Here is a 13,842-nt window from a genome sequence, read left to right as displayed (position 1 = left end):
ATGGAACGCTAGAGGCAGTTGTAGCTCTCCTCACATCTTCCCCTAAGGAAAGAACGATTTATACCTCAACAGTAGCCCCTGATTTAAGTATCTGTGAACCCCTCCCAGACAGCCAAGGCCTCATTCAGAAATTCTGTGGCAGAGCTGTAGGAACTAACACCAAACCTGAGACTCCATAGATGTCAGCTTCCTCATGGCCATCTTCCCTGACTTTTTAGCCACTGGAGTCTTTGCCTTCTCTTTCTCTTTGGTCTTTTCCTGCTTCTCAAGTTCCTCTACGTAGGCATCATAGATCTCCCACTAGGCAAGGGTGAGATGAGAAGGACAATTATAAGGTGAAATCTTTATCCAGACAGCTCTTTTCAGCCTTCAAGACTTAAGGAGTTGGTCATGTTAACCCTGGCCACAAGCATCTTCTACTTGGCCCATTGGAATTATGTATTCAATACCTGTCTTCCCTACTAACAATCAGCTCTGGAACAAGAATGAAAGAGTTCTAAGGACATCTCTGGGCTGGGCTTATATACCCTGAAACCCAGAGGCTGGGTCTTCAGCTACATATCAACATTGTTCTAGCATGCAGCCCCCAGCAGGTAGAACAAATGAGCAAACATCAGGCTAGTTCCCATTTTTGTTGGTGATTTAAAAGACTCTGGGCCGGGCGCGGTGGCTCAAGCCTGTAATCCCAGCACTTTGGGAGGCCGAGACGGGCGGATCATGAGGTCAGGAGATCGAGACCATCCTGGCTAACACGGTGAAACCCCGTCTCTACTAAAAAATACAAAAAACTAGCCGGGCGAAGTGGCGGGTGCCTGTAGTCCCAGCTACTCGGGAGGCTGAGGCAGGAGAATGGCGTGAACCCGAGAGGAGGAGCTTGCAGTGAGCTGAGATCCGGCCACTGCACTCCAGCCTGGGGGACAGAGCAAGACTCCGTCTCAAAAAAAAAAAAAAAAAAAAAAAAAAGACTCTGAACTAGAACATTAAAAAAAAAATAGGCCAGGCACAGTGGCTTACACCTGTAATGCCAGCACTTTGGGAGGCTGAGGCAAGTGGATTGCTTGAGCCCAGAAGTTCAAGACCAGCCTGGGAAACATGGCGAAACTCCATCTCTACAAAAAATACAAAAATACACCAGGTGTGGTGGCATGTGCCTGTGGTCCCAGCTACTCAGGAGGCTGAGGTGGGAGGATCGCTTGAGCCCAGGAGGCAGAAATTGCAGTGAGCCAAGACCGTGCCACTGCACTCCAGCCTGGGTGACAGAGCAAGGCCTTGTCTCAAATATATATTTTATGTATATATCTTCATCTCCCTGCCCCTACCCCTGGACGTGGCATAAACATACTGGCTCAGGCTGGCTGTCTATGGCACTGACCACACCTCAGCATTAAAAGGAGGTAAGCAAAAGGTAAAGGAACATTTGGTAAATAGATCTGACAGGAAGAGAAGCCCAAGGATAGTAGCAGAGGAAGCAGCAAGGATCTAGGGCTGGGCAAATGCCCCTGATCACACCGTGTGCTCCCTAGAGCTGGGCAGTCACTGCCACCTGGAGGTCAGATAAGCAAACCTTACATTTAATAACTCCCCCACAGTCTCCTATTCCACATTGCAAAGTACTCCAATCTTTGTTATCTCATTCAGACCCTCCAACAACTCTGTGAGGCAGCTTGTCATCCTCTCTTTACAGAGAAAGAAACTGAGGCAGTAAAAGTGACATGGTTTGCTCAGGATCTTAAAGTATGAACAGAAAATGTGAGGTCTGAGATCAGGTCTCCTGGCACCATATCCTGTTCAAATAAGTGTGGCCATCCAGGAGGACTTGAAGGGGGGCTGCAGGAACACTGCAGGCTGCTGGGAGGGCAGGGTCAGAGTGCTAACACTTTGGAGTCAGTCACAGAGTCACAGAGTGCCACAGGTTCCAGAGAGTCCATGGAAACAAATGTTCTCCCCTGGCCATGGAAGAAGCTCCATCCAGAAGCCATGCCTATTTCCAGCTTGGACAACCTTGCCCTTGAGTCATGTGGCTGGCCCACAGCTCACTGGATAGGGACCTACTGTCTCATGTGCCTGGTGTTCAGAGCCTGGATGCTCAGGACAGTGAGCAGAGAGACAGGTAGATGAGGAGGGCAGACTGCCAGAGGAGCCCCTGACCCAGTGTTGCCTTTGCTGCTAAATGAGGAAAGGATACATAGAGGTGGGTGGTAAGGGGTTTCAGGCTGGCCCAGGGTCTTACCTGATTGGCTGTGGCTGAAAAGTTTGTCCTGGGAGGAGGTTCCATCTGGCATTCTCGATCCTAAAGAACAAGACAACAGGAGACCCACAGAAAGCCCTCAACTCCTTCTCACTTATTCTAACAGTATATCTTTGAGAGAAGCATTTTGGTTGGGGCTGATGGAGGTGTGGGACACAGAGCTGGGCAAGTAAAGAGGGGCTTGGGTGAAGAACTGAATGATGCATTCAAAGCCCATATTGTGTCCATTCTGGCCTCCTTCAGAAGAAGTATAAGCTAGAAAGCAGGGGCAGGGAAGCCTGACTGTGCCCATTTTAACCAAAGCACAGTCCAAGTGGGGGATGAACAGATCTGCAGGATGCCAGGCCAGGGCATAGAGGTCAGCCCCTGGCAGGCCATCAGACTAACACCCCTTGCCCTGAGAAGGCCTCTCTAATATGAGAGTCTCTGGCTCCATCAGGGGAATGTGCCCCCTTCCCATTGTGTATCACCCAGATTACCAAATGTCAGCATAGGGACCACACAGGGTGACGAGGCACTGTCAAAAACTCACCCTGTAGACCTCGCCCTCCATCTGTAGATTCATTTCTATAGAACTTGCCCTTACGTGTGAGTCTCTCACCTGAAACCCTGAGAGGCTCCCTCAGCCTGGTTCTCAGGAGCCTCTCTTATGAGTCAGGGAACTTTCTGGCCTTTGCCAGCTGGTCTATCACATAGATCATCAACTTCAGTTGAACTGGCTCCTAGGCCTCCTGTTCCCTGAACACACTGTGGCCTCCCCTCCCAAGTCCTAATTTCTACCCCTCTACAAAGCCCAGATCCAGTTGAAGTCTCCCAGTGGAGTTTTGGGAGCTCTAGCCTCCATGTTACTCTCTCTAAACTCCTGCCTGGATAGCTTACAGAAACCTGAACGCATGCTCTCAGCTCTCCTTGGGGAGATAAACTGTAGCATCTGTTGTCCGGTCACCCCTGCCAGGCTGAGGTCTGCTTGGGCCAGGGTCAGGCCTGCTTCTTCCCTGCCAGGCACAGTGAAGAGCTGCAAAGGGGCTAGGGTGGGGATTGCTCTACCCGGAGAGGGTTGTTGAAGGTCTGTGAAGCCCTCTCACTGAAGTTGAACTGGTTAGTGAGCTTTCGCTCCTTGGGCTGCTTAGGAGTCATCAATTCTTCTTCAGTCACTTTTTCAGCTGCCTGAAAATAAAGATCCAGTGGATCAGGACTCAGCTGTGAGAAGGAGGTGGTAGAAAACTGGGAGATGGGGCAAGTCCTGTTCTGCGATAGGAAAGAGGTAGGAGAGTGTGATGCTGCCAGACACATTGGCACCTGCAGCCTCTCTTCTCACCTTTGGTCTCCCTCCTCCTTTCCCAAGTTACCCATGAAGCCTCCATCCACAACTTGAGCTGGAAGAAGAGGGACGCAGAGCGATATTATACTGTACCCCAGCTGCAGGCACATCTGTTTGACTGCCAGACTCAGTTTCTAACTCCTTGGGCTCTTCATCTTCTTCGAGGTTTTCTGTTTCTGAAATCACCTTGGCAGACTCCTGAGAACCTTGGTAGGATACTGCCAATGAGTTCAAGGTCTAAGCCTGCTCTCCCAATCCGTGGCAGGGAGGGCCTTCTTGGTTTCTGCTTTTCAGACACTACCTGTCCCTGGGGTTGTTCTTGGCCTGAGTGTCATGGGTTAGCTCCCTGACCTATTCAAGACAGCCGACTATTGGGCTTTTTTTTTTTTTTTTTTTTTTTTTGGAGATGGAGTCTTGCTGTGTCACCTGGAGTGCTGGAGTGCAGTGGTGGCACAATCTCAGCTCACTGCAACCTCTGCCTCCCAGGTTCAAGTAATTCCCCTGCTTCAGCCTCCCAAGTAGCTGGGACTACAGGCACGTGCCACCACGCCTGGCTAATTTTTTGTATTTTTAGTAGAAATGGGGTTTCACTGTGTTAGCCAGGATGGTCTTGATTTCCTGACCTCATGATCCGCCCGCCTCCCAAAGTGCTGGGATTACAGGCAAGAACTACCGTGCTCGGCCTGGACTTTATGTTAATAGAGGCTCTGCAAAGTACTGGCTTAGAGGTATACTCCCTAGAGTGACCAGAATAAGGGGAACAGGCTCAGGGCTGTAGCTTCAGGATAGCCCAGAGTCCTACCTGCCACCAACTCATCACGGTAATGCTGCCGCCGTCCTTCATCTGAGTCTTTGGGGATCAGGTTCCCAACCTGGGTGTAGTGAACTGCCAGTTGGTTCACAAAGCCAATAAGCTTATATGTGCCTTCCTAAGAAGAGAGGGGCTGAGTCAGACTGGGGGTCCTTAAAAGAGCTGGAGTCAAAATATAGTCTGCTTTCATTCTCTAAGATCAAAGACAGTCCATCTTTGTTAAAGGGAAATGTAACTCACCAAATCCTCGATTAATCTGAAGTTTTCACTGCATTTCAGTTTAAAGAAGAAAAGGAAGAGAAGGCAAATGAAATACAATCTTTTTTAAAGTTATCATCAAGGATTTATTTTAAAATACCTTGCCTTTCCAACCTCAAGTGGCTCCAGATTTGCCTGTCACCGGCTTATATGTCTTGTCTCCTACTTCCATGCCAAGGGTTTCTAGTTCACTTGCCATACCACACACCCTAGGCAGATATAGCCATCAAACACACCTGGCATAGCCCTCTCTTACTGTACTTAGTGGATTCTAAGCCTGGATAGATCCTCAGAGACAACCCCAATCCCCTCGTTCCATGCAAGAGGACCATGGAATTCCAGAAAAGATATGGGTTGGCATTTGTCCGAGTCACACAGCAAATGAGAAGCAGGATTAGGCTTACAGCCCAGGTCATTTTGTTCATCCATTCTTGAAATAATTTTTGAACAGCTTCAATGTGCCAAGTATTTTCCAGGTGCCTGGGATATAAAGCTGAGAAAAAGTAGACACAATCTCTTATTTCACAGAGCTTATAGTCTGGTTCCTTCAGATAGCCTCCTCATTGATCAGCACCCTTGCAACCACTAAAATTGACTTGGAGACCGGAGATCTCTTCCTTCTTTTAAAACAGAACTGCAAACGCTTTTCAAGCCATATAGAAACTATGTTTGTATGGCACACTATGGTAAACTCACAGTAGAGGAAACCAGTTCATGGGGTCCAGCTGCACAGATCTCCCTGCCCCTGGAGGGCTGGAAGGGTCGCCATCACCCAAGTTGGGAATCTCTGTACTTAAAAGTCACCACAGAGCCCTTCCTCTTTCAGTAACTCAGATGTACGGGAAGATGAGACAGTGCCGTGGTTAAGAGCATGGTCTTTGGAGGCAGGCAGAATTGGGTTTGAATCTTTATCCTGCTTCTTATTATCTTCATGACTTTGGGCTTAACCACTCTAAGCCCTAAGTTCTTCATCTATAAAAGAAGGCTAATACTATCTAATTTGCATGATAATTGTAAGTATTAAAAATAATAAAAACAACCTATTAACAGTGTCTGATACATAACAAATGCTCAATATTAATGTTCAATAAAAGAGTAACTATTTTCATGATGAAGATTCCCAAGGGAATAAATTACCCTTACAGTTTTATTTGAGATTTCACCTTCATCCTGTCCCCAGTAGTTGACTGGGATCTTCCTCTTCAGTTTAGGAATGAAATCCAGACTCCATTGCTTCTGTGAGGGGAGGGAAGGCATGCCTAGATCAGAACCATCTGCCTCTCTACTCCACCACATCAAAGGAAAGTAGCAGCTTTGGGGACCTAAAGCTATTTCAGGACCAATGAGATGGAAACCAGCTCTGTGGAAAGATGCCACCAGTCATGGGAGGCTGTTGGAAGGTTGGGTACGGTGAGCTTTCCCAGGAGACTTGGGCTCCCAAATGAAGAGCAAGAGGAGTATGTTGAAATTGACAAGGCAATGCCAATCCTTTGCCTGTAGTGTGCTTCCCATGGCCAGCACGCTGAATCCTACAGAGGTCCTCTTTCAGATGTCAGAAGGACAGGAGCCCATAGAGTGCACTGTGCTCCAGCATAACATCAGGGAGGATAAGGCAGCTTCCCTCTGACCTTTTCGGGCTGCCTAAAGGAAGCCATTTGCAAAACTCACGAGTGGCACCTTTCAAGAAACGTTTCTGGGGCCGGGCGCGGTGGCTCACGCCTGTAATCCCAGCACTTTGGGAGGCCGAGGCGGGCGGATCACGAGGTTAGGAGATCGAGACCATCGTGGCTAACACGGTGAAATCCCGTCTCCACCAACAATACAAAAAATTAGCCGGGCGTGGTGGCGGGTGCTTGTAGTCCCAGCTACTCGCGGGGCTGAGGCAGGAGAATGGCGTGAACCCGGGAGGCGGAGCTTGCAGTGAGCAGAGATCGAGCCACTGCACTCCAGCCTGGGTGACAGAGCCACATTCCGTCTCAAAAAAAAAAAAAAAAAAAGAAAAGAAAAAAGAAACGTTTCTGGATTTGTGTAGGGGTTGATTACACAATCTTAAATAAGAAGCAGTGTGTTCAAGAAATCTTTCACAAACACTCGCACACAAATGTTCATAGCAGCATTAGTCATAATAGCCAAAAAACAAACAATTCAAATGAATATCAACTGATGAATGGATAAATAGAATGTAGTATATTCATACAAGTGAATATTATTTGGCAATAAAAAGAAATGAAGTAGCGACACATGCTACAATATGAATTGAAAACATCATGCTAAATGAGACGAGCCAGTCACAAAAGACCACATGCTGTATAATTCCACTTATATGAAATGTCCAGAATAGGCAAATCTATAGAAACAGAAAATAGTTTAATGGTTGCCAAGGGCTGGAAGGGATGGAAGACTGAGGGGGAACAGCTAAGTGGTTTGGGGTTTCTTTTTTTTTTTTTTTTTGAGACGGAGTCTCGCTCTGTCGCCCAGGCTGGAGTGCAGTGGCGAGATCTCGGCTCACTGCAAGCTCCGCCTCCCGGGTTCACGCCATTCTCCTGCCTTAGCCTCCCGAGTAGCTGGGACTACAGGCGCCCACAAACGCGCCCGGCTAATTTTTTGTATTTTTAGTAGAGACGGGGTTTCACCGTGGTCTCGATCTCCTGACCTTGTGATCCGCCCGCCTCGGCCTCCCAAAGTGCTGGGATTACAGGCGTGAGCCACCGCGCCCGGCTTGTTTGGGGTTTCTTTGGAGGGAAGTGAAAATGTTCTAAAATTGTGGTGGTCATTGTACAACCTGTAAATATACTAAAAGCCACTGAATTGTACACTTTAAGTGGGTGAATTGTATAGCATGTAAATTAAATCTTCATAAAATTTTCAAAAAAACAAAAAAAGAAACTGCTTGTCTGGAGGAAAGAGGACAGGGGAGAGAGGGAGGTTTCATTTTGACTGTGTTTTCATTGTTTTTTGAATCTTTTGAAATTTGTACCATAGGTTTCTATTATATTTTCAAAATATTATACATATATATTTTAAATTATTTTAAAGAAACAGTGTAATGTTGCTTTGGAGTCAGACAAACTAGTTGAAATCTTGCTTTGAATTCTGGTTATGTGACTTTTGTAATTTGTTTATCTAATTTAATCTAAGTTTTCATAAAATTAGAATATTAATAGTCCTTATACCAAAGAAATGGGAGGATTATATGAGATATTCTATGTAAAAAACCTAACATAGGACCTGACACTGGCACACAGTAAGCATGCAACAAATGGGTCTCAGAATAACGAAATAGGAAACATATGCACCCCTTCCACTGCAGCGCAAATGTACTCGGAAATTCTCTTCAGTTCATACCCACAGGCGCTGACCTTGCTATGAGTGAAAACAGTATTGTCCCCTATATAGGCATACCAATATGTGTCTACCAAGTCAGAACTTACCCACCCACGCCATGTGTACTAAAGGAGGGCCCTGATGAGGTCACGGGCCTGTCTGGCTGTGATGTCAAGAAATGCTGAGACTGGAGCCTGCTAGAGCTTCTCCAATGGGGCTGGGGGTGGGGAGGGGAGAAGACCAGCTCCTTTTGTCTAGAGGGAAATTGTACTTCATCCAGCTGCCTGGCTAGAGGAAAACTCAGCTTTTGAAGACTCGATAGTTTATGTTAGGAAAAAATGTGTTACATATATCAGAAAAGCATTTTTCTAACCAAATGATTCATTTCAAGATTCCTGAAAAGACTGACTCTGCAGGACACTTAAGACCACAATTAGCAAGACTGCAAGGGAGATTCATAAAGAAATTTCAAAAACTTCTAGAAAACTCCATGTGAAATCTCAGGATTCTAGCCAAGGACCTCAGTTTAAAAGTGCTCTCCTCTAGAATTACTGAGAGGCTTTTGCAATGTAGCAAGTCACTGTCACTCCAAGGAGATGGGTATAGATGTCCCTGCCCAGGAGAGGATGACTTACTTTGAAGCTGTACCTGACAATGTTCTGGGGTGCGTGTGGGTTGTTGGCTGTCAAAATCCGAGTGAACTCCTCCTTTAACTCCTGAGGGAGAGAGATACCAAGAGAGTCATACATGAAGGCCCCCCAACCCTATCTGAGGCTTAGGAGGATCCCCCAGAGTATCAGCAGACGTCTCACACCCAGGTTCTGGGCAAGCTCCTAATCATGTACTAAGGAAGAACACATCTCTGAAACTGGAAGAGGTACAAGGAGCAAGGACAAGAGGCTACTCACTCACCGCATCAGTCAACTCCAGCTGGTCAGGGGGTCTAACTGTGGCTTTGGATTGGGCCCATTCATCTGTGCCTTCTCCCACTTCAGTCCCTGAATCTTCATCCTAGACAAAAACCTCACATGAGGCTTGGGAGTGTCTGCTCTGCTTGGACAAGCATGCAGGAAGCCCCTTCATTCACAAACACTCCCAGAAGCCAAGCTATGCCCCTTGTACGTAGAATACAAAATGTACAACAGCCGGGCGCGGTGGCTCAAGCCTGTAATCCCAGCACTTTGGGAGGCTGAGACGGGCGGATCACGAGGTCAGGAGATCGAGACCATCCTGGCTAACACGGTGAAACCCCGTCTCTATTAAGAAATACAAAAAACTAGCCGGGCGAGGTGGCGGGCGCCTGTAGTCCCAGCTACTCGGGAGGCTGAGGCCGGAGAATGGCGTGAACCCGGGAGGCGGAGCTTGCAGTGAGCTGAGATCCGGCCACAGCACTCCAGCCTGGGCGACAGAGCGAGACTCCGTCTCAAAAAAAAAAAAAAAAAAAAAAGGCCGGGCGCGGTGGCTCAAGCCTGTAATCCCAGCACTTTGGGAGGCCGAGACGGGCGGATCACGAGGTCAGGAGATCGAGACCATCCTGGCTAATACGGTGAAACCCCGTCTCTACTAAAAATACAAAAAACTAGCCGGGCGAGGCGGCGGGCGCCTGTGGTCCCAGCTACTCGGGAGGCTGAGGCAGGAGAATGGCGGGAACCCGGGAGGCGGAGCTTGCAGTGAGCTGAGGTCCGGCCACTGCACTCCAGCCCGGGCGACAGAGCGAGACTCCGTCTCAAAAAAAAAAAAAACAAACAAACAAACAAAAAAAAAGAATACAAAATGTACAACATACAACTCATGAAAGAGTCCAAAAGAACTGCTCAGGCCAGAGTTCTCATTGCCTGGAAGATCCTGGCCACCTCTGCCCTGGGGGTCAGGCTTAGCTGGAACTCGGAATGTTGTGGCAGGCCTTTGGCCCTAGTAGTGGGACCAGAAGAACTGGTTCCTCCCTACTGCCTTCTGTAAAGCCCAGAAGCTAATGTCTAGGACCAACAGCCAAAGGCAGGGCTTTATGCAAAGTGGTTTAGACATCAAGAAAGGATGACAAGCTGTTACTTCACCTCTAATTTATATTTTATGTTCCCAACTGCCACCTTAAGGTTACTCAGTACTCTCTGTACTTAGTTACTTCAAGCCTCAGAGTCCCATTAGGTCCTTGGAGCAAAAAAATCAATGTTTCCTTTTTTGGCTGAGCGTGGTTTGCCTTTCCCTGGCAGACACTTAAACATCTTGCCAAAGTGGCCCATGACATATTTTTTTAAATGTTTACCCTCACTAACAATCAAAGTTATACAAAATAAAACATGCATTTTTTTTTCACTATAAAACTGGTAAACTATAAAACAACCAAAAGTAATATCCAGCATTCATGAGGCTGTGGGAAAATGAGCACTCACAAATTAGTATAACCTTTCTAAATATCAACTGGAAACTATTTATGAAAGCCTAATAACTGTTTATACTCTTTGACCCAAATTCGTACATGTAGGAATTTATATTAAGGAATATGTCCAAAGATTTCGGTGCACTGATGTTTGTTAGAGGACTGATAATAACAGTGAAAAAGGAAACATTTATTTTTATTTTTATTTTTATTTATTTATTTATGTGAGATGGAGTCTTGCTGTGTCACCCAAGCTGGAGTGCAGTGGCACAATCTCGGCTCACCATAACCTCCACCTCCTGGGTTCAAGCAATTCTCTTGCCTCGGCCTCCCAAGTAGCTAGGACTACAGGCATGCACCACCATGCCTAGCTAATTTTTGTATTTTAGTAGAGACAGGGTTTCACCATGTTGGCCAGGCTGGTCTCGAACTCCTGACCTCAAGTGATCCGCCTGCCTTGGCCTCCCAAAGTGCTGGGATTACAGGCATGAGCTACCACGCCCAACCAAAAAAGGAAACATTTAAATGTCCAGCAATGAGGCATGGTTGAACAAATTATGGTACAATCTTAAGGAACATATGGTAAAATATTATGCAGTAATTTCAAATGATGCTATAAAAATATATTTATTAGCAATGGAAGGCACTCTAAATATTTTATGTGAAAAACATGTTATAAAATAACATATACAGTTTGGTTCCACTTAAAAATAAATATATCTCTCTTATTTCTCCAAAGAAAAATAATCAATCAATAAATACATGTAATTTTATATATGCATAAAAATATCTGAGAGGATGTAACATCACATGTTAACTAAAGTTGTTATAGGATGGTAGGTTTAAGGGTGATTTTAACATTCTTCTTTTAGTTCGTTTGCATTTTCTAAAAACATATAGATTATATTTTCAACAAAAAAAAACACTATTAGTATCTTGCTGAGAGACCATGGTAATCTCCACACTTACTCTCTTCCTGGTTCCTCTGCCTATGCTGATGCTCTAAATGAAGAACAGAAAACAGAAGGTAAGTCATAAGCGAATTGACATGGAAATATCATAAACAGTATTTCAGGGAGGCTCCTGCCCAGGGACCCCACAGTCAAAGGACGTTGAACCTTCCCAAGTTTCAGAAACAGTTTCAGAGGCAACATACTCTTATTCGCCCAGCCAGAGAGGTCCTATATCTGAGGCAACCCGGTTTTAGCATCAGTGGGACTGACCCGTGAAGAGCACGACCAAGTAACTTAGCACTGGGAATTTCTTATTTGTAACTAGTTCAACAGATATTTTTAAAGCATATTCTAAGTGTTCATCTCTGTACCAGGCAATAAAGGTATTTCAAAAACAGGTTATATTCATAAACACTTTTGGGGATAAATATATGCTTTTCATGAGCAGACACTTTATTTGCTTTGTACACTGCTGCACAAAGCCCCAGCATCTAGAACATTGCTCAGAACATAGTAGGTGTTCGAAATACTTACTGAATAGATAAATGAATGCCATCAAAACCCATTAGTCATCATAACCCTGGGAAAAGTGCTTTTCCTCTATAATCTTCAGTTTCCTTATCAGTAAAATGCATAGGATTGGACACGATAACCTTCTGTTCTAACATGCTTAAATTTTATGTTCCAAAGAGCAACATGCTCAAATCAATTTGATAAATATTAGTGGAGCATCTAATTGTGTCAGGCACTAACCTAAGCAGTGGGAGAAAGAAAGATGAGGTCCCTGCCCCAGTTTGCTCAAGGTCCCTGGAGGACAGATGAGTGTGATCAGTGCTCATCACTCACCCACTCACTCACCCACCCACTAGCTCACTCACCCTCTTGCCCACTCACCCACCCGCCCATTCACCCACCAGCCCACTCACCCACTCGCCCACTCACTCACTCGCCCACTCACTCACTCGCCCACCCACTCACTCACTCACCCACTCACTCACCCACTCACTCACCTACTCACCCACTCACCCACTCACCCACTCACTCACTCACTCATGCACCCACCCAGTCACTCACTCACCCACCCAGCCACTCACTCACCCATTCACTCACTCACCCACTCACTCACTCACCCACTCACTCACTCACCTACTCACCCACTCGCCCACTCACCCACTCGCCCACTTACTCACCCACTCACTCACTCACCCACTCACTCACGCACCCACCCACTCACTCACCCACTCATTCACTCACTCACCACTCACTCACCCATTCACCCACTCACCCACTCACTCACGCACCCACCCACTCACTCACCCACTCACTCACTCACCCATTCACCCACTCACTCACCCACTCACCCACTCACTCACTCACGCACCCACCCACTCACTCACCCACTCACCCACCCACTCACTCACTCACCCACTCACCTACTCACCCACTCGCCCACTCACCCACTCACTCACCCACCCACTCACTCATCCACTCACTCACTCACCCACCCACTCACTCACTCACCCACTCACCTACTCACCCACTCGCCCACTCGCCCACTCACCCACTCACCCACCCACTCAATCACTCACGCACCCACCCACTCACCCACTAACCCACTCACTCACCCACTCACTCACGCACCCACCCACTCACTCACCCACTCACTCACTCACCCATTCACCCACTCACTCACCCACTCACCCACTCACTCACCCACTCACTCACTCACGCACCCACCCACTCACTCACCCACCCACTCACTCACTCACCCACTCACTCACCTACTCACCCACTCGCCCACTCACCCACTCACTCACCCACCCACTCACTCATCCACTCAATCACTCACGCACCCACCCACTCACTCACTCACTCACTCACCTACTCACCCACTCGCCCACTCACCCACTCACCCACCCAATCACTCACGCACCCACCCACTCACCCACTAACCCACTCACTCACTCACCCACTCACCCACTCACTCACTCACTCACCCACTCACCCACTCACTCACCCACTCACCCACTCACCCACTCACTCACCCTCTTATTCAGCACACGTTCCTTTGAAAGTCAGCTCTGTGCCAGCAACAGAGATATGTGTGCACAGGGCATGGTGGAAGTGCGTGGGGCACCTACCCAGTCCGGGATACACAGGAAAGGCTTCCAGAGGTGACCAGATGGAGTTTTGCTCTTGTTGCCCAGGCTGGAGTCAATGGTGTGATCTCAACTCACTGCAACCTCTGCCTCCCAGGTCCAAGGATTCTGCTGCCTCAGCCTCCCAAGTAGCTAGGATTACAGGTGCCTGCCACCACGCCAAGCTAGTTTTTTGTATTTTTTTAATTTTTTAAAATTTGTTATTATTATTATTATTATTATTATTATTATTATTTTGAGACAGAGTTTCACTCTTTTGCCCAGGCTGGAGTGCAGTGGCGCGATCTCGGGTCACTGCAACCTCTGCCTTCTGGTTTCAAGCGATTCTCCTGCCTCAGCCTCCCGAGTAGCTGGGATTACAGGCGTCCGCCACCACACCCGGCTAATTTTT

At 47.1% G+C, this 13,842-nt stretch overlaps 1 protein-coding gene across 2 annotated transcripts in view; it reads right to left on the bottom strand.

Annotated features, from left to right (window-relative positions):
* Positions 1–13,842, bottom strand: part of LOC105485688 (dynein axonemal intermediate chain 1) — a 67,744-nt gene that overhangs the window by 27,783 nt on the left and 26,119 nt on the right. For both annotated transcript variants that reach the window (XM_071077925.1, XM_011748047.2), the window contains exons 2-9: positions 11,309–11,341; positions 8,875–8,973; positions 8,598–8,678; positions 4,372–4,498; positions 3,663–3,775; positions 3,296–3,415; positions 2,231–2,290; positions 166–300 (exon numbers count right to left, since the gene is read on the bottom strand). In XM_071077925.1, the coding sequence (XP_070934026.1) occupies positions 166–300; positions 2,231–2,290; positions 3,296–3,415; positions 3,663–3,775; positions 4,372–4,498; positions 8,598–8,678; positions 8,875–8,973; positions 11,309–11,341 (768 nt within the window). The remainder of the gene's footprint in view (positions 1–165; positions 301–2,230; positions 2,291–3,295; positions 3,416–3,662; positions 3,776–4,371; positions 4,499–8,597; positions 8,679–8,874; positions 8,974–11,308; positions 11,342–13,842) is intronic.

Source organism: Macaca nemestrina, chromosome 14 (assembly GCF_043159975.1).
Source record: "Macaca nemestrina isolate mMacNem1 chromosome 14, mMacNem.hap1, whole genome shotgun sequence".
In the NCBI taxonomy this organism is placed as follows: domain Eukaryota; kingdom Metazoa; phylum Chordata; class Mammalia; order Primates; family Cercopithecidae; genus Macaca; species Macaca nemestrina.
This window is presented reverse-complemented; position numbering and strand designations above follow the sequence as displayed.